The sequence below is a fragment of the Salvelinus sp. IW2-2015 genome, linkage group LG18 (assembly GCF_002910315.2).
Source record: "Salvelinus sp. IW2-2015 linkage group LG18, ASM291031v2, whole genome shotgun sequence".
Taxonomy (NCBI): domain Eukaryota; kingdom Metazoa; phylum Chordata; class Actinopteri; order Salmoniformes; family Salmonidae; genus Salvelinus; species Salvelinus sp. IW2-2015.
Genome location: NC_036858.1, coordinates 8,031,301 through 8,058,727, shown reverse-complemented (window position 1 = coordinate 8,058,727; position 27,427 = coordinate 8,031,301). Strand labels below are relative to the sequence as shown.

At 42.8% G+C, this 27,427-nt stretch overlaps 1 protein-coding gene across 2 annotated transcripts in view; it reads left to right on the top strand.

Annotated features, from left to right (window-relative positions):
- The window catches only part of LOC111977905 (zinc transporter ZIP11), a 141,914-nt gene that overhangs the window by 17,263 nt on the left and 97,224 nt on the right, over positions 1–27,427 (top strand). For both annotated transcript variants that reach the window (XM_024007686.2, XM_024007685.2), the window contains exon 4: positions 2,308–2,466. In XM_024007686.2, the coding sequence (XP_023863454.1) occupies positions 2,308–2,466 (159 nt within the window). The remainder of the gene's footprint in view (positions 1–2,307; positions 2,467–27,427) is intronic.

The following is a 27,427-nucleotide window of genomic DNA, read 5'->3' as shown; positions in this document are numbered from 1 at the left end:
ACGCTGACACTAAGACTGCACTCAATGAGCTGTATTCTGCCATAAGCAAACAGGAAAACGCTCACCCAGAGGCGGCGCTCCTAGTGACCGGGGATTTTAATGTAAGGAACCTAAATCTGTTTTACCAAATTTCTACCAGCATGTTAAATGTGCAACCAGAGGCAAAAAAAACTCTAGACCACCTTTACTCCACACACAGCTCGCATCCACTACAAGACCATGGTGATTACCTACGGAACAGCAAGGGGAACTGCCCCTCCCTACCTTCAGGCTTTGCTCAATCCCTACACCCCAACCCGAGCACTCCGTTCTGCCACCTTCTGGTCTCTTGAACCTCCCACTCAGTCCAGTTCAAGCTCTTCTCAGTTCTGCCACCCAAATGGTGGAACCAGCTTCCCCCTGAAGCTAGAATCGCAGAGTCCCTGCCCATCTTCCGAATGCACCTGAAACCCTATCTCTTCAAAGACTATCTTAAAATATCCCCCTCCGCAATTAGCTTGATGTAGTCATTGGGTGTTAGGAATATGGGATCAAATACTAAACTTTTGACGACTTGAATTTTGTCCAAATACTTATGACATTATAATTTTTTTATACCTTTTATTTAACTAGGAAGGTCAGTTAAGAACAAATTCTTATTTACAACGACTGCCAACTGGGAAACAATGGGTTAACTGCCTTGTTCAGGGGCAGAACGACAGATTTTTACCTTGTCACTTCTGGGATTCGATCCCAAGGTAACGCTCTAACCACTAGGCTACCTGCCGCCCCAAAATGGGGGGACTAGATATTTAAAGTACATTTCTTAAACGGTAAAAAATAAAATGTATGAATAGAAATGTATGAAATACCCTAAAATAAAGTGACATTCTAAACTGTCGCTTCATATGAAACATTTGACCTCAAATTCAAAAATGCTGGAGTAAAGAGACAAATGTAAAATGTTAGCTTCACTGTCTAAATATGTACGAAGGGCAATGCACATGGAATGACAATACTAAGTGTTAAGAGTTATTTTGGTAGCTGCTAGTGGGGTGAATGAAGTCAGATGATATGAATCATACCATGGTTGGTTGTCAGCCTTCACCATACTGTACATGTGCAGTCAGTGCATTAGTGAGCTCCACACAAGGGATTGATTTGCCTTTTCTCACTAGTGCAGCTGTGTCGTGTGTTCTAGTATGTAAATGCTAATTGTTCCAGATTGAGGGTAATTCACATGATCACGAACCTCTAATCGACCCATAAGCCTCACCTCATTAGGCAGAGAAGTGCATGATGGGATGTGTGTTTTATAGGACCACTGCAATGTCCTTGCCTGCGAACAGTGTTTAAATATGGACATTATTTGAGCCCACTGCCGGTACCGGCGGCACTATGAACAAACAAGTCGTATCGATGACTCAGAATTAGGTCTTAATTCGTTGCCTGAAGCGAGTCGGCTGGTGACCAATCCTGTTTTTGCAATGGGTGTTATCCAATGCTATTATTTTTGTTCACAGAGGGGCTGGGATAATGCCGTCGGTGAGACCGAAACTCAACATCAACTCACACTCCTCTGGTGGAAGAGTCTTTGATCACGCTATTGGGAAGTAGTGTGTTGGATGCTCTGAGGCTGGCGGCCTTTGTGGAGGTTCCCTTTGAACTGAACATTACGGTGTACACACTCACACTCCCCGATGGCTCAGGAGGAGCGAGGGCCGAAACCCCAGACATGTGTATGCATTATTCAATCATCCAGCCCCTGTGTACTGTGGAAAGTGCCAAGCCATATAGGGATTGTGTGTGACGTATCCCAGACGACTATTGGGTGGGTGGGCTGGGTGTGGGTGGGTGTGTGTGTGTGAAATCAAATCTTCCATGGGTAAACTGAGACATCTCCAGTGACGAGGTCTAGGAGAATTGTGCTTCCCCTCCAGTTACTGTCCACTCAAAATTCATCCCTCAAAGGAAACTGTCCACTGAGTCACAGTTGCAGACCTGGAAAGTCTTATCTTTTTAGCAAGATTTCTTCAGGCCTTTTTTCAATTTTGAAGGCATTGTTTCTTTTTTGCCCTCTGCCCTCTTTCGTTATTTGTGTTACTGCATTCAATTCATGCCCTCATTCCAAATGTTTCTGAGGGAAACATTCCACAACATCCCCGTTCCAAAAAAGTGAGATCCCCCGAGGACTGTTTCTATCGTCTTTCTGTTTTGGGGTGTTTTGACGCCAACTGAACGCCCCCACTCGGAGTTGAAGCCTGGCTCTCTGAACACAGCAGATAATAATTCCCACTAACTGTGGCTTCCTTTTTGCTTCTCCCTCAGGTGATGTTGGCGGCGTCCTATTGGTCGTTGCTGGCTCCGGCCATAGACATGGCGGAGGATTCGGGGAAGTACGGCTCATTTGCGTTCGTCCCCGTGGCGGTGGGCTTCGCCCTGGGAGCGGCCTTCGTGTACCTGGCTGACCTCATGATGCCTGCTCTGGTGAGTCCTGCTGCTGCTGCAGCCTCCCGGAGAGGAAATTTCTTCACACATACATAGCACTCTGACATGCCATGCCAAACACAATAGCCTAAAAAGTTGGCCTCAATACATTGTTTAAATTGTGCATAAACCACAGGTAATTTAGGGCTACCTGTTGGAAATGTGGTATAGGCGGTACAGGATAAGGGATGGAGGGAGAGAGGGTAAGTTATAAGCCACAATTTGCTGGCCTGGTCCTTCCAGACAGTAGTGCCGTGAGAGACTGGTTTGAAGCCCGTTAAGTGTAATCACTCAGGCAATTACAGGTTTTCTGCTTCACCAAGTCACAACAACCTATTTTTTACATGGCAGTGGATGCTCCCATTTAGATGGGAAATTAGGTTATATGATGCTGTTAAATACAGTGGTTTCTGTTCTGCACTAGCTCAGTGGGAGTACCACTGATCAATTTATCAAAAATGTAAGTAGGATGTTGCAATGAGCCCAAATTGCTATTTGTTAAACTTCACCCTAACAACCCATATTCTTCCACAGTGATTAGACATAATCACAAATCATTACAGTGGTCCTCACCATCTTCTCCTTCCCCCCTCCTGCTCCTCCTCCTTTTTCTCTACCTCCTCCTCTACCTTCTCCTCCTGCTCCTCTTCCTCTGGTTTCCCCAGTGTGGACAGCGGGAGGACAGAGCAGTGTAGAAATGGGGAGGGGGAGATGTGGGGGTCTTGGCGGGGGGCCAGGGTGCCCCCATTGGGGGTCGGACCGGGCTGTTTGGACAGCTGCTGGTGTCACCTTTACTGGCTCCTAAGCAAACACTGGGCCCTGAATGAGAGAGGCAAGAGCAGAACACTAGAGAAGGCAGTGCTAGCCTAGCAGCAGCATCCGAGTCTGTCAACCCCCTACTGAACCCCTTCAACCTGGTGATAAGCGCTGCCCTGTTCCTGGAACTCTTTGCATCTATCTCTCTCGCTTTCTCTCCCCTATCAAAGCTACAGTTTCCCTAGTCCCGGTCTTTTGCGTGCCAGCAGCGTCTCTAGGATAAGGAGAAACAAACGTCAGGAGGTTGGGTGACGGTGGAGCAAGCTGTTGCAGGATTAAGTGTCATAGGACCAGGCACAGTATCTCAGTATCTGAAGGCAAGCTCTTTGTCAGGGAGATGCTACTGACTTAACTGGGCCTGGTCAAACAATAGCTAGGCCTGCATCTTTTTCTCAGGCTATTTTGTGCATTGCACATCTGCTCACCTCTGCACACCTCACCTCTCTAAAAGAACATCCTTCTAGACTTGATTAAGCTATCCAGCCAGGTAGCTGGGTTGACTGGAGTTTCTATGATGTTAGCTTCTTATCACACCTGTGCAATAAGCACACTAATTACCCCACGTCGAGTGGTATCCATGGCAACCACAGCTGTGCACAAGTTACAAATCGGGTCACAGGATTTTGCCCCTCATAATGGGAGTGTTGCATCATGGGAGATAACATTAGTTCCCATCCACAGCAAAGGGCTGAGTGTAACAATGCCAACATGTTCAGCCCCTCAAACAGATTACATCTTCCATGTTTGCCGTCTCTCGGGTGCCTGTCTCTTTTGAAATGAATGGTCAGAATGTTTAGGCCAAGTCATTGTTGCCCGTATTTACGATAGCACCCTGTTGACCACCGTCAGTGTTGCCTTTCAGAATATTTATACCCCAGTTTTTGATGAATACCCATGACTACACCTAGAGACCACTGAAAGCTTCTCCTTTCTCTTGCAACACATTTATCTGGTCATTTATTTGAAAGGAGAATTGAGATCTTAACCAACTTTTTAATTAAACTTTTTACACTCCTAGCAGTCAATACAAACTGAAATCCATGAGCATACAACATATTAATGGATAAGAGCAACACAATAAAAAAAATAAGAGTAAAACAAATGTCAATCTATAATGTCCTGTAGTCTTAAAGTGACTCATTAATCAATGAGCAGAAATGTGGGATTGGTGACTTCATGTACCGTTCAGTTCTACACTTTGTCATGGTCAGTTTGTTTTGGCTGCGATGTCCTTGCCTGTCGCTTTGATTCGAGTCAGGGGGTAGCCAGTCTCTGAATTGAGATTTTAGGAGGCTGACAGCGAATTCAATGCAGAGTTGTGTCTGGTCTTTCATGCAGCCAGGGTAGGGACAGGCTCTGAAGTGCCTCAATATAACTGGATTATTCTCCTAGGAGGGTGCGGCATGCTCTCTTCTGAATATGCTCCAGGTCATCAGACTGGGTCTGGGTCAGTGAGCTGTGCCATGCAGGAGCGGAATTATCCAGGGTGGGGCGTATAGCCGGTGTAAATGCTCATCCGGTCTTCCTGTGACAAATCAAACCTTTTTTAGGCAGCGAATGAGAAAAGTTGTATGTTGCTCTTGGTTACCATAGTAACAACCTGCTCACCTCATTGCAAGTCCTCCTGTACAATTACCCCTAAAATATTCCCACTATCACACACTTTGAGATTCTGGCCCTCGATCCGGAGAGGCAGGGTTCAGTAACATTCTGCTTACATGACCCCACGTGTCAAAGTTGTTCAGGGCCTGCTGCTGCGGCGGTGTGCTGATGTTTCCTGTTGTACACGTGTGCACCAGATTTAGATCGTCAACATATTGCCACCTATTGTCAACATCCCGGGCTGCACTGTCTATGACCGCAAGGAAGATGAGAGGGGCGTTCCTTGAGCCACACCGCCCGCCAGTCTGAGGCTGTCTTGGTAGCGTACCTGTTGTTGGCTGCTTTGAGGGCAGGTCTGACACCCAGTTGGATTAGGCATTCAATGGTGACGGTGTGGTTGATTTATAATTGATTTGAATTTATTTATTATTTGATTTTTTTGTCAAATGCCTTGGAAAAGTGAGGGTGGTTATGGGGGATGGGATGTCTGATGGCTTGTATAAACAGTCCAGGAGGGTAACAAGTGTGTGGGAAGATGATCTTTCTGGTCTGCTTCCAAAGTGTCTGGGGTCTATGTTGGGTGTTATGTCTTCCTTCATCCTGGTGGCAGCGAAGCCTCAGCAATTTTGGTAGTTGTGGTGTCCGGGATATTGGCCGTAGCTAGTTGACTGACGGAGGGTGGGTCTTGGGGATGGGCAGGACCGTGGCTTCTTTCCACTGGGAGGGGAATTCACCTTGCGGGAATGAAGAATTGAGGATGTCACAGACGTTGCATGCAAATTCTTATAGGATCCGCTGTGGCACGCCGTCGGGGCTGGGGGCTTTGTTGATTTTTACCACACGCGGCTTGTCATACACCTCCCTGGGTTTGAGTTCCGGGAGAGGCTGCGGGATAGGGAGGAAGGCTGATAGAGTTGTTGTGTCTACGGCGGTTAGTGATTGGCTGACCTGAGTGATCCGGTTGTTTTAATTTAATTTGCTATTCCAACTTTGTTGTTTTGACCATAGCCAGTAATATTGATTTTAGAGAGGGTCCTTTTTTCATTCCAGCCACCTGTTTGTCTGTGCCACTGTTTTGGGTTTTCTTTTTTAAGATGAGCAGTCTGGTTAGAATGTCTTTTTGAACTTTGTTCCTGTAGAATCTGGAAAGTGTAGAATTCTTTCCATGCCTATATTCCTTTTGACGACGAGTGGTCATGTTCTCGATATCAGCTGTCGTCCACGGTCTGTCAGTAGGGTGCATATTCACAGTTAGGACAGGGACGTGATCGTTACACACAGAGGTCAATGTGCTATAGAAGGCAGTAGTCTTGAATGTCGCATAAGGTGTGTTCTATACTTCTTGCCAGGACTGGGTTGTGATCAACTTTCCACTGTCCAGGCTAGATTGTCTGACAGGACGATGCTCTCGCTTCTGTTTTTTTTGGCTCTTGTTTATGATTCTGAGTGCGTTCTCTGGGTGATCTGGGAGAACCAGGATTCAGAAATTGCAGCGATATCAACTTTAATGAACAAGGTTGCTTGCAACTCATCGTGGGGGTGTGGTGGGGGGGGGGGGGGGGGGGGGGGTGTTAGCTTGGTAAATTGTCCTGGTTTCTTGTGGGTGGTGGTCTGGATGTGAATTAAGTTTTGCTGGAGTGCATTGTTTAAAGTTCATGGGCACTCAGAGGAGAGTTTATTTCCAACACTAGTTTGAATATCCCGGGAGTTACGACCTGCTCGCTTCCCTCTCCGGCGTCTTCTCCGGCGTCTTCTCCGGCGTCTTCTCCGGCGACTTCTCCGGCGACTTCTCCGGCATCCTCTGGCAAGTCCAAAGTTATGGGTGTCCGCATCTTTTGAAAACTTCCTAAGAATGTCAGTGAGTAGCTCTGGGATACTGAAGCAGGTTGATGAAGTTGGTTTAATTGTCCAGTTTAGTGTTTTCAGGATAGGATTTCAGGATATTTACAATCTAGACTTGATAAGCCACCTTAAGTTTCAAGTAAAATGTATACACACAAAAACAATTCAATATTAAATTAGCAGGAGTAAATAACCCAAGGTTGGCAACCACGGAACCTAAAGATAAAGATGAATAAGTAACATCTGAATGAAACAAGCATAACTTGCTTTGTTAGCCTAGTTGTCATATTAAAAATGAAATGTATACATCTCTCTCTCTAGCATATAGTCATACGTGGCAGGTGTGGCCATTAGGTCTATAACAAACATCCTTATGTTCTGAAATACCAAGGCTCTCAGCTCTGCAGGACTCCTGGTGAGGAGGCAGGCCCTCAGCAGAGCTACGGGTGGGCCCGGTTCCAGCCACAACCTCCGAGAGGGACACAGCGGGTTACCGTGGTTACAGAATCCTCAGAGTAAGAATTGGCCGTTTCAGAAGACAATCCTAACAAGAGAGAATGTGATTTTTGAGAGGAGTAGGATGACTATAGTGCTAATTATTGTGATGGGGATACCGTGAGATGAGGTGTTGCTTGGATAGCCTGTAACATAATAGGGATATTTCAACAGGTTTGTTTGTGGAGGCTAGATAGGCTTTATTCATTTCATGAAATGGTAAAACTGACCTCATTACTAAACTATGACCTGAATTAATCAGCCTGTTTTAACACAGCAGGCAGTGCTTGCTTCCCTGTCCACCCCTAAAGGACTTAATGAGCTCTCCCATCTGACTCCATCAAAGGGCCGGGTCACTTGGAATGACAGCAGGGGTGATGGCAGGTCTGCCTGCCTATCTGTCTCAGCAGCTTTTTCATACTGTGGCCAATAGGCATGTTGTTTAATTCTGTTGTTTGTGCAGCCATGGGTGAGAATTGCAGACACTTTGGGGGAACAGGGAGAGGGGGAGGGAGAGGGAGAATTAACAGCAGACTCATACATTTCCTCAGTGAAGATAATGTACTGAGCAAATGTCAAATTAGCACACCCTATTTGACAAACAAACAAACCAAAACAACAGCAAAGTCTTCTTGTGCTTTGTTGATTTCAAAAAAGCTTTTGAATCAATTTGGCATGAGGGTCTGCTATACAAATTTGAAGGAAAGTGGTGTTGGGGAAAAAGCATACAACATTATAAAATCCATGCACACGAGCAACAAGTGTGTGGGTAAAATTGGCAAAAAACACATTTCTTTCCACAGGGTCGTGGGGTGAGACACGGATGCAGCTTAAGTCCCACCCTCTTCAAGATACACTACCGTTCAAAGGTTTAGGGTCACTTAGAAATTTCCTGGTTTTTAAAAGAAAAGCATATTTTTTGTCCATTTAAAGTAACTTCAAATTGATCAGAAATCAGTGTAGACGTTGTAAATGACTTTTGTATCTGGAAACGGCAGATTTTTTATGAATATCTACATAGGCGTACAGAGCCCCATTTATCAGCAACCATCACTCCTGTGTTCCAATGGCATGTTGTGTCAGGTAATTCAAGTTTATAATTTTAAAAGGCTAATTGATCATTAGAAAACCCTTTTGCAATTATGTTTGCACAGCTAAAAACTGTTGATCTGATTAAAGAAGCAATAAAACTGTCCGCCTTTAGACTAGTTGAGTTTAAAAACCCACAAATGCTGATGCTCCAGATACTCAACTAGTCTAAAGAAGGCCAGTTTTATTGCTTCTTTAATCAGATCAACAGTTTTCAGCTGTGCAAACATAATTGCAAAAGTTTTTTCCTTGGGTCTGGCCTTGGGCCTGGACATGATTGATTTCCCCTTCCAGGATGTAGAAGCCATCTTCATGAAAGTATGGGATTCTAGTGGGGGGATATATAGTGTTGAAGTCAGAAGTTTACATACACCTTATCCAAATACATTTAAACTCAGTTTTTCACAATTCCTGACATTTAATCCTAGTAAAAATTCCCTGTCTTAGGTCAGTTAGGATCACCACTTTATTTTAAGAATGTGAAATGTCAGAATAATAGTCGGGAGAATGATTTATTTCAGCTTTTATTTCTTTCATCATATCCCCAGTGGGTCAGAAGTTTACATACACTCAATTAGTATTTGGTAGCATTGCCTTTAAATTGTTTAACTTGGGTCAAATGTTTCGGGTAGCCTTCCACAAGCTTCCCACAAGCTTCCCACAATAAGTTGGGTGAATTTTGGCCCGTTCCTCCTGACAGAGCTGGTGTAACTGAGTCAGGTTTGTCGGCCTTTTTTGTCCTTAAGCAATTTTGCCATAACTTTGGAAGTATGCTTGGGGTCATTGTCCATTTGGAAGACCCATTTGCGACCAAGTTTCAACTTCCTGGCTGATGTCTTGAGATGTTGCTTCAATATATCCACATAATTTTCATTCCTCATGAAGCCATCTATTTTGTGAAGTACACCATTCCCTCCTGCAGCAAAGCACCACCACGACATGATGCTGCCACCCCCGTGCTTCACGGTTGGGATGGTGTTCTTCGGCTTGCAAGCCTCCCCCTTTTTTCTCCAAACATAACGATGGTCATTTTGGCCAAACAGTTCTATTTTTGTTTCATCAGACCAGAGGACATTTTTCTAAAAAGTACGATCTTTGCCCCCATGTGCAGTTGCAAATTGTAGTCTGGCTTTTTTATGGCTTCTTCCTTGCTGAGCGGCCTTTCAGGTTATGTCGATATAGGACTCGTTTTACTGTGGATATAGATACGTTTGTATCTGTTTCCTCCGGCATCTTCACAAGGTCCTTTGTTGTTGTTTTGGGATTGATTTGCACTTTTCGCACCAAAGTAAGTTAATCTCTAGGAGACAGAACGCGTCTCCTTCCTGAGCGGTCCCATGGTGTTTATATTTGCATGCTATTGTTTGTACAGATGAACSTGGTACCTTCAGGCATTTGGAAATTGCTCCCAAGGGTGAACCAGACTTGTGGAGGTCTACAATTGTTTTTCTGTGGTCTTGGCTGATTTCTTTTGATTTTCCCATGATGTCAAGCAAAGAGGTACTGAGTTTGAAGGTAGGCCTTGAAATACATCCACAGGTACACCTCCAATTGACTCAAATGATGTCAATTAGCCTATCAGAAGCTTCTAAAGCCATGACATCATTTTCTGGAATTTTCCAAGCTGTTTAAAGGCACAGTCAACTTAGTGTATGTAAACGTCTGACCCACTGTCTGTCTGTAAACAATTGTTGGAAAAATGACTTGTGTCATGCACAAAGTAGATGTCCTAACCGACTTGCCAAAACTATAGTTTGTTAACAAGACATTTGTGGAGTGGTTGAGAAACAAGTTTTAATGACTCCAACCTAAGTGTATGTAAACTTCCAATTTCAACTGTAGGTGGAACACATAAGGAAATGTTTCTCTGTCTAAATAATTTCCTTTTGAATTTCTAGCCAAATGTAAAATGTTCCTGTTTTGATTAATATACTGGAGTGAGTTAGGTCTGCTCTTACCAAATTAGCATACCCCTGAGTCTCTTCCCTGTTTCACACCTGGTAGTTTGATTGATGGGACTACCAGGTCTCTGTAACCTAGAGGGTCTCCTCTATACCAAGTTTCATGTAAGATGACAAACCCAATTTTGATATTCCATCACAGAAGTGAAGAACCAACACCATTGTAAATACAACCCATTTTTATGATTATTTATTTTCCCTCTTGTACTTAACTATTTGCACGTAGTGACATTTGAAATATTTGTATTATTTTGGAACGTGCTTTGGCAGAGAGAGAAAATGTTTTTTCCTGTTTTGAAGGTCCATGTAATAACTGACGTTGTTGAGTCTAATCGTAATGTGTCTAGGCTGTTAGTGATGATGATGGGGTGAATAGGTGTGTTTAGTGATATGGCACACTCAACTGTCTACCTTAGACGTTCGATAAGAGCCGTGGTTGTTAACCTTTTTCTCTCTAGGCTCTTTTGTAAAGCCTTATTTACCAGGGAGAATCGTTAATGAAAGCTTTCATTTTCTCATCTCACTCCACTCTTAGCCCAGTTTACACACACCACTCATTACTGCTGTGAAACACTGACACACACACACACACACACACACACACACTTAGATGCGGATATGGGGTGTCCTTAAAAAGTCTTACTTTAGTTTATCTGATTTAAAGGCCTTAAGTCTTAAAATGTCTTGAATTCAATTTTCAAAGGTCTTAAAAAATGCGATTGCGATGACTACAGGGTTTCCATTACATTGTGCCGCTGCTTAATTGTTACAAAAAAAGAAAAAAACATCAAATAATACTTGAGGCCAGGGCTCAACAACAAAATTATTGGACGTGCAGTATATAGATTTAAGTTGTCTGAATGGATCCCGCAAAAAATCAGGCCAATCCAATCAGAATTGAATCAGTGTCCCTCCGACGCAATGTTTTGCGTACTGTCCTCCCAATCTCTGTAGAGCGCGTCAGAGTATAATAATTGTAGGCCTGCATTGACAGGCGCGAGTGGTCTTTCAATCATGCAGTCGCGAGATGTGTTTTTTGAGATCAAAGTGAGCCTGGTTTGCACATTTGTTGATAATAATTGCTTTTGAGTTATTTGCCCAGTTATAGCACATTTTTGGTCAGCAATGAAAATCCTGGAAAAGTTATGGTGTGTGCATCACTTGCGTGTGGGCCGTTGCCAGAGGAGAGTGAGAGGAGACACAATTGTGCAGCAGGTAAAATGTGACCGACCGCCTTGATTCGGACTTATGTAGCAAAATTTGAAATTGTGTTTTTTACATTGGATAAAAGCAGAGACACAGAGCTACAAAATGCAATGTGCGCAGTTGCATGCTCCGGTTGTAAAACCGTGTCTCAAGCGCTCAAAATTGTCTAGGATTATCCTCTATTCAATACTAGCCATGTATTTTTGACCAAGTTTAGAAATGATCTTAGAATAGCCTAATTGACAAGTAACTCTTATACTGTACACGGAATATTTTAACCTTASMWAWMKAWRAWSWTYWTMKWTWKSTATCTCACCCACCTTAGGCATTTGATCCCTGGTTTATTGAATGAGGGAATTATTTTATAAAGGCATAAAAAGTATTTGGTTGTATTTGCAATGTTGCAGGGTGGCACAACCCTATCGGGTGTGCAGGCTTTTGCTCCAGCCCTGCTCAAACACACCATATTGTAAAACAAAAATTAGGTTCTTGATAAGCGGACTCTGGTGTGTTATGCAGGGTTGGATAAGAAGCCAGCACTCCCAGTATCAGGGTTCACTGTACCCTTCCCTAGATGTGTGCCTCGACACAATCCTGTCTCGGAGCTCTACGGACAATTCCTTCGACCTCATGTCTTGGTTTTTGCTCTGACATGCACTGTCAACTGTGGGATCTTATATAGACAGGTGTGTGCCTTTCCAAATCATGTCCAATCAATTGAATTGAGCACAGGTGGACTCCAATCAAGTTGTAGAAACATCTCAATGATGATCAATGGAAACAACAGATCCTACAAATCAGCTGCTCACCAGGACCTTGTTAAGCTGATGTGGCAGTGCTGATTGAAAAGCATGCACACCCTGTGGCCTACCTCTCCAGATGGCGAGTTGACCACGTGTTTTTATACAGTAACAGCGTTGTATGTTTTACTTTAGGGCATTTTTTTCACAGTGGTATTGTTATGGTATTGAGTATGATTATAGTTGGTATTGGTATCAAAGCCAAAATTCTGGACGCTTAGAGTTTGTGATCTAGCCAATGATTAGCCCGTTGGAGTAGCCTAAACAAATGCAGATGGGCAACCCATGCTACAGTTTTCTGTAGCCTAGCCACTATGCTACTACGTCCGTTAGGCTACAGGAGAATGCTCATTGCTAAAATGGCACACCTGCCTGATAATATGAGCCATGTAGGCTATAGCCTTTGAAAGAGCCATCCTTAAAAATATTCCTTTTTGCCAACATGGGCTCATTTCCCGAGGGTAAAATTTGCAGGTGTGTGGTGCGCACAGGCCTCAAAATTGCTATTAAATGGCATTCCAAGTGGCATTAAAATGGTCATAAATGAAACTTAATGGAAGCTGCAGATACCCTGGGATATCTGCTGTAGAGAATGGCAACAATGCAACAAACGAGCAATTTGTTGTCTCCCGTTTTATTCTATCTTTCTCCTTCTAACCAAAATTCTTGAATTGGCGCTGTAACGCCTCGATCACACCGACAGCGTCATTACAATTCAGCAGTGGTGTAAAGTACTTAAGTAAAAATACTTGAAAGTAATACTTAAGTAGTATTTTGGGGTATTATCTTTACTATTTATATTTTTGCCAACTTTTACTTCACTACATTCGTAAAGAAAATAATGTACTTTTTACTCCATACATTTTCCCTGACACCCAAAAGTACTCGTTACATTTTGACAGGAAAATGGTCCAATTCTCACACTTATCAAGAGAAAATCCCTGGTCATCCCTACTGGATCTGGCAGACTCACTAAACACAATTTCTTTGTTTGTAAATTAGTTGGAGTGTGCCTGTGGCTATGCGTCAATAAAAAAGAAAAAAAGAAAATTGTGCCGTCTGGTTTGCTTAATATAAGGAATTTGAAATTATTTTTACTTTTGATACTTAAGTACATTTTAGCAATTCCATTTACTTTTGATACTTAAATATATTTAAAACCAAATACTTTTAGACTTTTACTCAAGTAGTATTTTACTGGGTGACTTTCACTTTTTCTTGAGTCATTTTCTATTAAGGTATCTTTACTTGTACTCAAGTATGACAATTGAGTACTTTTTCCACCACTGCATTTCAGTACACCAGAAGTACATTAATTTGCGTTAGCATTGCGTTGCAGAGGTAGTTGCAGTGTGTTCCGTGTGTTGCATATGGTGGATTTATGGAATGTTAAACTGTATGCGTAGACGGCTTGACAGAAATGCTAGAAGAAGGTGAATGTTGAACTTTCGTTGCACACATATCCAGTTGATGCCGAGTACCATTTTGCGCAATAGCGCTGTAGGTGTGATCAGGGTGTAACACATGGCGCTCTGTGTTGTCTGCTCTCTCCCATATTACCAGAGCTTTAGATCAATGACTTGTTAGGGGCTCCACATATCCTCCTCCTCCCCCGTACCATTCATTTCTTATCTGAATGGAGTCGCTGTGATTTATTATTCTCTTGAATAAGTAATGTTTTCCCATTGGCAGTATTACGCCCCAGGTTCCTGGAATGGCTGTAATCTATGTTTAATGAGTGGGCACTAGACTGAGTCTTTTGTTATGATCTCATAGGGATGGATAGTGTATGGAGATACCACACTTAATGGCATGGCTTCATGTTTCGGTCCAAAGTGATTTGCAATTATGAACGTTGGATCTAGCTAGCTGATTTTCTCTGTCTTGCCAGGCTGCACCAAGCTGGGCTGCCGTCTCCACGGGGCCCTGTCTCTAAGCATTATGGACCCACAGTGGGCTTATCCAGTGTGTGTCTGTGAGTAGCGGCCCCCAGCTCATCTCCAGGCGGAGGCCAAGTGAGAGGTGTAACTAATTGGCCCGGGGCGTTTAGATGTCTTCAGCAGGCCCGGTGCGGTGGCTCTTTCCCCCTGCAGTGTGTCAGGTTATAGGATGTGATGTACTGCATTAATGATGGTCTGTCTGCTGGCATTAGAACCAACCTTTTCCTGCGCCGCCATCATTAAAAAACGCCACCAGTCCACTTCCACCGCCCAGGTATCGCCTTCAGTGTGTCTCGATACTAACAGGAACCCCCCGTATACGGCTCAGCTTCCCCCTCACAAGGACAGAGAAGGACGCCACCAAGGGCTCTCTCATCTTAAGAGTGGAAGATGAAGAGAGGGAGAGAAACACACAACGATTTTGAATGAGACCTAGAGGAATAATCATATTCCTGCAGTTAGTGACAAACTGGGTACGAACAAAAGCTGTTTGTGACGTAAGAATAGTGATCTTCAAGGAGGAGATTGGCTGACCGGTTCCGTTCCATCTGCTGTTTTGAGGGGGTAGCTTTAGCGTAAGACTTAGGTTAGGAAGAGGAATACATTGGTCTCACTTAGGACTGCAGGGCTTTGATTTATTGAGATGAGCAAAGATTGTGTGTCTAGCGTTTTTTGTTGTTGTGTATGTATGTGAATGAATACTTGTATGTGTGTGTACGTGCTTACAGTACATGCTACATCTCAGTGGTGTGAGTATTATTTTCTTACGAAGGGAAAGCTTCCGTCGTGCAGCAGGTTGGTGGCGGTCGGCAGCATTGCTGACGGCTTTGTTTATTAATGCGCTGTATACAGAACTCATTGTGCATACTGAGTATCACACCTCGGACCAGTGATCTGCAGCATGCCAGCCTGTGTTTTTCCTTCCGCTGTTCCTCTGAATAGTCATCCACCTTTTTTAAATGTCAGCTCACAAACTCAGTGGCTCCCTAGTTCTCTGCATAATGTGCTGAGAGATGATGGTAATGATCACCTTTTTATTCATTTCTCCGTTGAGACAGGCTATTCATGGGTTGCCCGTTTTATTCACAATACTGTTTTGAAGATGTACTCCTGACCCGAACATTCTACTCAATGTGTTGTCAATTGGCACTGATTATGATTTTCACAAAAGTGCATTATAGTGACTTGGAAATACGATGTAATTTCAAAAAAAGACAAATAATCAGTAGGATGAACTTTTTTATGATCATTTTAATGTTGACAGATTGCAATGATTTCCCTATTTCCCTGCCGTGTCGTGAAAGTTGCGGGCGTGATACAGTTTCCCAACAAGTCTTTGTTTAACTAGCAGTGGATACGATCAGAGCCAACTTCAAATGCAGCTTGTGCAAGTTAAAGGGTCACTTCTGGATTTTGGCAATGAAGCTCTTTATCTACTTCACCAGAGTCAGATGAACTCGTGGATATCATTTTTATGTCTCTGTGTGCAGCCAAAATCCTGACGTATCCTATTAACAAACGTAATAGTATATAGTATTTTTATTGGAATTTCAAAGTTCTCTTCCACATTAAGAGATACAGTAACAAAGATAAAATAAGAATAAAAAATATGAGCAGACAGACACAAAACCTTAGTTTAAATAAAGGCATTAGGTCCAATACATGAATTGTACAGTGTCATCCTGAGAAGTAAACAACCACCATTTTAAGAAAATCCTTTCAGCATAAAAGCTGATAAATCACGTTCTAGGTAATTCAAATAAGGTTCCCACACTTTGTGGAACTGATCTGTTTTAGAATGTAATGTGTAAGTCAAATATTCCAATGGAACCCATTCAAATATTATCTTATGCCAATCTTTAATAGAAGGCACCTTGTCACTAACCCACTGTAAGATCATTTTTTCCCTCGCTGCGAAGGTAAGGATGTTGTAAAGCCTCCTCTTACCCACAGAAGTAACATGCCTACTAGGGAGACCTAACAGCAAAGAAACCAATTCTAGGTCGACCCCCTAGGATTTTTTTCAATTTCTTGTAGAACATTATACCAGTACCTTTTGTAATTTGGAACATGAGCATAAACAATGTGTTAGTGTGCATTTTATATTTAAGGCACTTAGGAGAGGAGGGGCTAAAAGAATGTCTGCGATTTGGGGATATATGCAATCTGTGTATTATTCTGAATTGGATTGCTCTAGTACGATTACAGATAGATGTTGTTTTTGCATATCTCCACATGTCCCCCCACATCAATAGTCACAGAACATTATTTCTCCCAGACTTGCTTGACCCCCTGTGTGTCAACAGTAGAAAAGGACCTTAAAGAATCATAAAATAAACATATACATTTTCCTTTGTGAGAAAAAAAAATACTATTCCAATAACAGACACATCAGGGTTGCCAATCAAGGTGGTACTCTAACTTGTAAAAGCAGGGAAAAGTCCTGCTTTGGAGCAGATGGTTGAGAATGAGAATAAAATCTTATCAACGAATACATCATTTAGTCTGCCTGTGCCCTTATTAAGCCAAATGTTAAAGCCAGCATCCAGTTATACGGGTACAAAATCTGGGTTGTTAAGAATCGGGGTAAGAGCAGAGGTTAGTTTGGACCTACCCAAGAAATGTAGAACTGACCTCCATGCTTTGAGTGTAATGGGATTATTGCAGTAACCCTTTACAGATTTATCTAACCAAATAGAGGAGTCATCATATGTGATCCAGTCAGAAATATGATGTAATTGGTTACAACACTGATAAAATGTTATTGGGCAGATCTAAGCCCCCCCCCCCCCCCCCGAGAAATTGGCAGCTGTAGGACTATTTGTGTGTGCAGTGTAATCAAATTGACGTCGTCTAGGGTGTCAGGTAAGGCAGAGGTGATAAGATTCTTAACCAGCCTCTCAAAGCACTTCATGATGACAGAAGTGAGTGCTACGGGGCAATAGTCATTTATAGTGGTGTAACGGACCGTAGTTGAACCGTGATCCATACAGATCACCCCCCTCTGAGTTCGGCACACATGTGAAACGCGGATCAATTGCTATGTTTAACCATCATAGTGTGAAATACAGTTTTACTGCCGCTATTACTTAAAGTAATAATTCCCTAAATCTCAATGCAGTGAAAAGATAGACAAGACAGATGCGTGCTGTGTTTTACTCTGAAGCCTGAAGGTTGATTTGATTATTTTTTTTAAAGCAGTTGTGTGTACTGTTCACGTTAAATCAAATCAAATGTATTTATATAGCCCTTCTTACATCAGCTGATATCTTAAAGTGCTGTACAGAAACCCAGCCTAAAACCCCAAACAGCAAGCAATGCAGGTGTAGAAGCACGGTGGCTAGGAAAAACTCCCTAGAAAGGCCAAAACCTAGGAAGAAACCTAGAGAGGAACCAGGCTATGAGGGGTGGCCAGTCCTCTTCTGGCTGTGCCGGGTGGAGATTATAACAGAACATGGCCAAGATGTTCAAATGTTCATAAATGACCAGCATGGTCAAATAATAATAATCACAGTAGTTGTCGAGGGTGCAGCAAGTCAGCACCTCAGGAGTAAATGTCAGTTGGCTTTTCATAGCCGATCATTAAGAGTATTTCTACCGCTCCTGCAGTCTCTAGAGAGTTGAAAACAGCAGGTCTGGGACAGGTAGCACGTCTGGTGAACAGGTCAGGGTTCCATAGCCGCAGGCAGAACAGTTGAAACTGGAAAGGAGCATGTTGAATCTCAACGAATCAATCCTGGATGCTCGCGTTGCAAAAAGACGAAGAAAAAAGAGCAGTGACAGCCATGGCTAGCGGAGGAGCTGAAGAACTGGAAAAGCCTCCCGCTTCATTTAAGTCTCATTTATGGGAGCATTTTGGCTTCCCTGTCAAATACGGGTGGTGGACAACACCATTACGGTGTGTAGACATTGTGCCACAAGAAATCCATATGATCATGGAAATACATTGAGCATGGCCACACATTTTAAAGCGTCATCACCCTGGTATGTCAGCGACGGGAGCCAACTCAGCCAAGAGACAACTTCTCACCGCGGGATTTAAGCAGCCCTTTGCTGCAGAATCAGACCGGGCTGAAGCAATCACCAAATCTATTGGGATGTTTATTGCTGTAGACATGAGGCCATACTCTTGTGGAAAACAAAGGGTTTAAAAATATGGTGTAACTGCTTGAGCCACGCTAGGAAATCCCCTCGTGCACCCACTTCAGTATGAAGATCGAGCCAGACCTTGATGAACAGGAAAATATCAAAATTGTCGACAAATTATCCAAGACATCCTCACCACAGACGGGTGGACCTCCTGGGCAACGGAAAGCTACGTGACTGTGACTGCTCACTACACCACAGAGGAGTGGGAGACGTGAAGTCCGGTGCTACAGACACACACTCCCTTTATGAGAGTCACACAGGCACAAATCCGGCGCAGGTACTGCTTGTAGCAGAGTGGAAGCCAGAGAGGCCCAATAGCAATATCCCAATCACCACAGATAATGCCAAGAACCAAGTAAATGCAGTGATAGAAGCTGGACTGGGGCCACAGCTTGCTTTGCACATGTGATCAATTTAGCATGCCAAAGGGGAATCTCAGTGAGCCAGATGGACCGCCTCCTTGGGAGAATCAGGAAGGTGGTTAACTTTTTCCACCGAAGCACAACAGCCGCTCATGTGCTTAAGGCCAAGCAAGAAATGTTACAGCTACCGACCCACAAGCTCATACACGATGTCACAACAAGATGGAACTCTACTTATGACATGTAGGAGAGCTATCTTGAGCAGCAGGCAGCTGTATACTCTGCACTGACAGACAAGACCCTGAAAAAACATAAATACATCGTCACCTTGTCTGATGATGACGTGAAAGCAGCAGAGGAGTTCCTCCAGGTGCTCAAACCCCTCAAAACGGTTACAACCCTATTGAGCACTGAAACAGCACCGTCTGTGTCCATGATCCTACCTCTGAAAACAAGGATTCTACTTTCCATGGCCCCAAGTGAGGAAGACAGCACCATCACTAGAGAGGTGAAGGCTGCCATTAGAGAGGACCTGAACCCCAGATACCCCCTTAATGTACAGGACTACCTTCATAGATCTACTGCACTGGATCCAAGATTCAAGTCCCTGTTTCACCTAGACCCTGCCCTACAATGGAGGACATAAAGTGATCTCACCACTGAGTTTGTGGCCACTGAAGCGGTAAGAAATTAAAGTGAATTACTTAATTACTAATAAATATAGTGCAGTCTAATCTTAGCTTATGCTATTGCTATTAGAATCATCCATTTTTGATTTGGAATAATTGTTTTTATAAAATGTTTTTTCCACAATAATAGTTTTATGAAATATGAAAATAAATAATTAGTTAGTTTAATAGATCAAGGTCAAACCACAGAGCCGACAGGAGCAGACACAGAGGCATCTCCTCCACAAAATAATTTGGCCATGAAGGAGCTTTTTGGGGAGACCTTTGCGAGCAAGGACACAGGCAAGACGTTTGCCAACACCATCAAAGATGAGGTGGCATCCTACAAGGCAGCAAGCGACATTCCAGTGGATGGTGATCCACTGGCGTGGTGGAAAAGCAATGTGTGTAAATACCCTCACATTGCCACGATGGCAAGAAGCTACTTGGCTGTGCCTGGCACTTCAGTACCTAGCAAGAGGGTGTTCTCCACGGCAGGGTAATAGTGACTGCAAAGAGGTCTGTCCTCTCCCCAGACAATGTAGACATCCTCATCTTTTTGAAAAATAATTTGAAGTTATATGCTCAGGTCTGCTTTGTTTTCTTTCTTTTTGTACTTGATGTGGACACGGGATATTTTTTTCATTCACTATTGTTCAAAGGAAGAAGGTATCATGCCTCATATTGCACTTTAATTTAACAATTGAGCATTGAATATTTTATTTTAATATTTTATTTAAATATTGAAAAGTTCCTTGCTTTAAGTGTTCTTTAAGGAATAAATGGAAAGCAATTCATTATATTTTATTTGTCTCTTTTTTTTTTTTGCTGATCCCAAAAATGATCTGACCCGTGACTCAAAACCGTGATCTGAACCGGTCGGGTGAACAAAAATAACTTGTGTTTCTGTATGTTATCACAATTACACCATGAGTAGTTAATCATGAAACATACACCACGTCTTTCTTCATCCCGGAGAGATCTTTAATCCTATCTGCGCCATATACTGAGAACCCAGCTGGTTGTATGGACGTGGACTCTATATCTTGAGAGAGCCATGATTCTGTGAAACAGTATGTTACAGTCCCTGATGCCTCTCTGGATGGAGATCCTTGCCCTGAGCTCGTCTACTTTATTGTCCAGAGACTGAACATTAGCGAGTAATATACTCTGAAGCGGTGGATGGTGTGCACGCCTCCTGAGTAGGACTAGGCGTTTTGGCGGCGTCTTGGAGCAGTGTCTTTGATAAGTTCAATTGCCCTGGGGGGTACAAACAATGAAGCCAATTCAAGAAAGTCGTATTCCTGGTCGTAAAGCTTGTGAGTTACCGCCAACTTTGATATCAAAAAGTTTTTTCCGGCTGTATGTGATAATACAAAAAAACGTTCTGGGCTAATAATGTAAGAAATAACACACCAATTTTTTTTTAAATACTGCAAAGTTGCTTAGGAGCTAGAAGCAGAGCTGCCATTTCTGTCGGCGCCATCTTGCTCACCTAGGTACGCCAAATATTTTCCTGGTTGATCGCCATGTTTGTAAATCTTTTTTCCTGACAAATCAAATGTTATTTTCAGCGTCCTGTGTTAGGAAAGAGTCCAACGTTGATCTGAGAACTTGATCTATTTCCTTTAACAGGGCAGGATTGGGAATATTTAATGTGGTCCTTCTCTTTAGTTGCCAAGTCACCCTCTTAATGCTTTTTCACTTTTTTTCAGCTTCTTAGTGGCTGAGTATGACATAATCCAATCCCTGGCGTACACTTGACAGGTTTCCCAAAGTAGCGAGGGGTTATCTGTTGATTGGGAGTTAGAGAAAAAATGTTGAACTCTGTGATAAAATATGATGTAAATGTATGGTCTTTAATAATGGTTGTATTCTATCTCCAGTGTCTTGATGGATTTGGTGACCCTTTGAAGTTTTATTCCCAGGATCACCTCAGCGTGATAAGATATGACTATGCTTCCTATATTAGCAGATAAATCAGGCTGCAAAGATGTCTTGTGCATAAAAAGCAATATATTCTAGTCTGACATCTATGGTGTGCAGAGAAAAAGGTTAACTCTCTGTTGGAGGAATGGAAGGGGGAAAGGTCACAAATGGCTTTAAAGCAACCTAGCTTGAGGAGAGGATGAAGCTATGCTCCTGGGAACTTGTCAATAAGGGGGTTAAACAATTAGAATATCCTCCAACCACAGCATTATCTGGGTTTTTAATTCTGAGAAGTGTCGTAATACCTTGAGGAACTCAGGGGGGTGGGCAGGCGGGAAGTAAATATTCATTATGGATTTTCTTTGCCCTTGTAAATTACCTTCATTATATCATAACAACCAAATGTATCTTTCACACAATTCATCACCTGAAGTGGTAGGTTATTTTTCACAAGAATTGCCACACCTCTACTACTGGATGTAAATGATGAGAAAAACACTCCCAAACCCCCATTACTGAAATTTCAGATGCTCCTTGTCATCCAAATTAATTTCTTTCAACAATTTTTTTTCTTCCTTTTAATGGGATTATGGCTCCCTCTAATGTTCCATGTACAAACACTGCATTCGGAAAGTATTCAGACCCCTTGACTTTTTCCCACATTTTGTTACGTTACAACCTTATTCTAAAATTGATTAAATCGTTTTTTTCCCTCATCAATCTACACACAATACCCTATACTAACAAAGCAAAAACAGTTTTTTAGAAATTTTTGCAAATGTCTAAAAAGAAAACAACTGAAATATCATATTCACATAACTATTCAGACCCTTTACTCAGTACATTGTTGAAGCACCTTTGGCAGTGATTACAGCCTCGAGTGTTCTTGGGTATGACACTACAAGTTTGGCACACCTGTATTTGGGGAGTTTCTCCAGTTCTCTGCAGATCCTCTCAAGCTCTGTCAGGTTGGATGGGGAGTGTCGCAGCACAGCTTTTTTCAGGTCTCTCCAGAGATGTTCAATCGGGTTCAAGTCTGGGCCACTCAAGGACATTCAGAGACTTGTTAGTGGCCATTCCTGCGTTGTCTTGGTTGTTGTACTGTTGGAAGGTGAACCTTCTCTTCTGTCTGAGGTCCTGCGCGTTCTGGAGCAGGTTTTCATCAAGGATCGCTCTACTTTGCTCCGTTCATCTTTCCCTCGATTCTGACTCGTCTCCCAGTCCCTGCCGCTGAAAAACATCCCCAGGGCATGATGCTGCCACCACCATGCTTCACCGTCGGGATGGTGCCAGGTTTCCTCCTGACGTGACGCTTAGCATTCAGGCCAAAGAGTTCAATCTTGGTAACATCAGACCAAAGAATCTTGTTTTTCATGGTCAGAGTCCTCTTGGCAAACTCCAAGCGGGCTGTCGTACATTACAGAGGAGTGGCTTCCGTCTGGCCGCTCTACCATAAAGACCTGATTGTTGGAGTGCTGCAGAGATGGTTGTCCTTCTGGAAGGTTTTCCCATCTCCACAGAGGAACTCTGGAGCTCTGTCAGAGTGACCATCGAGTTCTTGGTCACCTCCCTGACCAAGGCTGCTCTTCACCGATTATTCAGTTAGGCCGGACGGCCAGCTCTAGGAAGAGTCTTGCTGGTTCCAAACTTCTTCCATTTAAGAATGATGACGGCCACTGTTCTTGGGGACCTTCAATGCTGCAGACATTTTTGGTACCCTTCCCCAGATCTGTTCCTCGACACAATCTTGTCTCGGAGCTCTACGGATAATTCCTTCGACCTCTTGGCTTGGTTTTTGCTCTGACATGCACTGTCAACTGTGGGACTTTATATAGACAGGTGTGTGCCTTTCCAAATGATGCCCAATCAATTGAATTTACCGCAGGGGGACTCCAATCAAGTTGTAGGAACATCTCAACGATGACAAATGGAAACAGGATGCACTTGAGCTAAAATTCGAGACTCAGCAATGGGTCTGAATACTTATGTAAATAAGGAATTTCAGTTAAAAAAAAAAWATATATATATTTATATTAGCAAAAATGTCTAAAAACATGTTTTTGCTTTGTCATTATGGGGTATTGTAAGGCTTGAACGTTACAATAAGGCTGTAACGTAACAAAATGTGGAAAAAGTCAAGGGGTCTGAATATTTTCCGAATGCACTGTAAACAGTCTGTTACCTGCAATTGCACTTTGACCAACCCATATGCGGATTGAATCCTACTGCAATGATAGGGTGGTACCTTTCCCCATGTATTGAATGCCCCGTTCTCACCGAGCCTAAACAAACTATATAAACCCCGAACCCAAACTGTAATACACCCAAAAAATAACACTCAAAGTTGGAGGATTTCAACTCTCCAATATTGGCTCTTAAGTCTGCATAACCACTCTATTGCCTCATCATTTATACATATGAAAATCATTAAAAGAATATTGAGGCTCTTCCACCTAAAACCAAGCTTGGGCACCAATATAGATTCACACAGATCTCAGCCTGAGCTATTGTCACAGTTACTGTAGCAAGAAAAATAATACAAATTACAATAATATTACTGAACAAGAGCACTTGAAAACTCACAGATCTGAATAAAGTTATCCAATGCTGCAAAGGTGCAGCGTAAAGTAATTTAACCGAAAGAGTCGATAAATGCAGCAGCATTTTCACGTGTGTAAAGTTTCTTAGGCGTTCCGTTGTCCATAATCTTCAATGTGGCACGGTACAGCGTTGCGTAGTCCATCTTCATTCTCTTTAGTCGAGCTGTCACCTAATCAAACATCTTGCGTCTTCGTATAACCGTGGAGTAGTCATTGAAGAATGAGACCCTTGGTCCTTGGCGCTGACTACCGTCATATCCGATGCGTCTGGCCGCGTCCATGACGTGCTGCTTGTCGGTGAAGTTGTTGAACATTTATAACCCTTGGTTGTGGTTGCTACCGGGTATTGATGTTTGAGAGCGATGGGCTCTATCCAGCTTACACGTCAAGCTCTGATATCCATCTGTAGGTAGCCAGGAATCCATTCCTTCAATCATTTAACTGAGCGTTTCTGCGAGACCCACCACACGGATATTGCATCTGCGTCCTCGATTATCCAAGTCATCAATGTGCTCCACCATTTCGCACACCTGTTTCTCAAGTGCCTTTATGTTAGTGTCCGTTGATGTAGTTGAAGTTTCCACAGTAGCAATTCTTCCTTCTGCCTCATCAACACGCTTGGCAACCTTCTGGAGTTTGGCTGAATGGCCTGCTATTGCTTTCAAGACTGTTCCTATCTTGAAATCTTTCACTTTAGTAATGTTATTAGTCTTCTTTTGGATCACCAGATCCATTGTCCATGAATCCGCAATGGTGTCAGCTTCGCTAATGTTACTTAGCTCATCCTGCACATCTACAGGGGTGGTGGTTTTGATCGAGTTCTTAGTAGTTCTGCTGGGCATGTTTTAGTTAAACTATCCCCAATTTAATGGAATTGCAACCCTCTGCATGCACAGTGCATTCTTCCATCATATGTGCAGTGCACTCTTTTCATCACATGTACAGCTGATTCTCAAGATCTTGCACACTAATAAGATGCTTTTGAGCCCACACTACTACATTGTCTGTGTCAAGGACTACATGCTTTCTGGTAAGCTTAGATTACAATACTGGGTTGGGTGAATATATTTTATATGACATACATCATTTTTTGTTAACTAGTAAATAGTAGCCTACAGCAAAGTGTTTAAATCATTTCTAACTTGTTAACAATTTCTGCTAGTTAGTTTTTGCTACCATGTGGGTTGTAGCTTGAGCCTGCTAACTGAGGAGTGTTACTTCACCTTTTTCCATACATGTTTCATTTTAAAACATTGTTAAAGGAATTGCATTCCTATATGTTCATCAACCAATTCAATTAAAACACTGCCCAATTCTAAGAATTTGTAAGATACTTATTTGCATAAAATGGACAGAAACCAGTCTCAAAATCAATCAATCAATAGCGTTTATTCTCGAGAGTACTGCCCATAAAATCATGTACATTAGTTTATATACCTCATTATTTCGTCATAACTGTCTCTCCTCCTCTCGGATACAATGGCAATATAGTTCACAAGCCTTCCCACATTGTCTGCCACCTGTTAAACAATCTACTACTAGCCCAAGGTCTCTCCCCTCTCTGGGTAGAGACAGAATGTCCTGTAAGGAACACAGCATTCCAGCCGGTCTGACGATAGCTCCATTTGTTTCTAACAAGGAACAGAAAGTCCTTGTTCTAATTCTTGACTAAAACTACACACATTATATTCAGTATTATGATTATAATAAGATTCATACATCCATACAGTAACATAGTAGTATTCCGGTTAGTTATAGTTCTAAGTTAAATGTATACTTAATTTAGTCATTATTCATAAAAATCCCATAACAAACATTTATCTTACAAAGGAGTTGTTTAATCTAACTGCTTAACTATTTATCTGTACATGGAATTGTATTTGTTTTTTTTACTCATTTTCCCCCTAATCTTTACAGTAAAATGCCACGGGCACTATTTGATCTGTGGAGACATTTCACTGCAGCTAATGTAGAAGGAAAAGCTGTGTACATTTGCAAATACTGTGCCAAATCATATGTGAAGAATGCAACAAAGATGCAGAATCATCTGGCCAAGTGCATAAAGTTCCCTCAGCGCTCACAACAAGCAACCTCTGACCAAAGTCCCTCTATCTCTATTCAAGGTGAAAATGATGCATCAGACATCTTATCGATAGCAACAGCTCATGGTCCTCCTGGAATCAATGTTTYTGTGACTCAATGGAGGAACGTAGTCAGAGAAATGCTGATGAATGTTTTGCTCGAGTTGTGTATGCAACTGGTTCACATCTGATGCTCACAGGCAATGTGTATTGGAAGAGATTTCTGAATGTTCTTCGCCCAGCATACACCCCTCCAACCAGACATGCTTTATCTACTCATTTGCTGGATGCAGAATTCAACAGAATTCAAGTGAAGGTCAAGCAAATCATAGAGAAAGCAGGCCTTATTGCAAYCATYTCTGAWGGGTGGTCGAATGTTCGTGGGCAATGAATAATTAACTACTTCATCTCCACCCCTCAACCAGTATTCTACAAGAGCACAGACACAAGAGACAACAGACACACCGGTCTCTACATTGCAGATGAGCTGAAGGCAGTGATCAATGACCTTGGACCACAGAAGGTATTGGCACTGGTGACAGAATGCTATGAACATGAAGGTTGCTTGGTCTAAAATGGAGTCCTACCCTCACATCACACCCATTGGCTGTACTGCTCATGCATTGAATCTGCTCTTCAAGGACATCATGGCACTGAAAACAATGGATAAACTCTACAAGAGAGCCAAGGAAAWGGTTAGTTATGTGAAGGGTCATCAAGTWATAGCAGCAATCTACCTCACCAAGCAAAGTGAGAAGAATAAGAGCACATTGAAGCTGCCCAGCAACACCCATTGGGGCCGATATGGACAGCCCCATCAAGAGGATCCTCCTGGATTATGTATTTTGGGAGAGACTGGTAAGCAGCCTGAAACCTATAGCAGTAGCCATTGCACGGATTGAGTGAGACAATGCCATCCTGTCTGATGTTCAGACTCTGCTTGTGGATGTAAGAGAAGAAATCCGTACTGYCCTGCSCACTTCACTGTTGCKCCAAGCAGAGGAAACTRCAGTTCTGAAATACATMAAAAAGYRTGAAGACTTCTGCCTGAAGCCCATACACRCCACAGCGTACATGTTAGACCCCAAGTATGCTTACAAGAGCATCCTGTCTGGTGCAGAGATCAACAAGGCCTATGGTGTCATCACTACCGTGTCTCGACACCTTGGCCTGTTCTTGACAGTCTGGCGACGTACACTTCCAAGCAAGGGCTTTGGGATGGAGATGCAATATGGCAGTCGTGCCACCATATCTCATCAGCCACCTGGTGGAAGGGACTTTGTTGATCTGAGGCTCTTCCCCTGTTGCCACCATTGTCCTCCAAATCTCACCAACATCAGCCGCCTCATAGCGCAGCTAGTCCTTGTTTGGGAACACACACCCCAAAGCAGGCAACAGGCTGACCAATACAACGGTTGGAA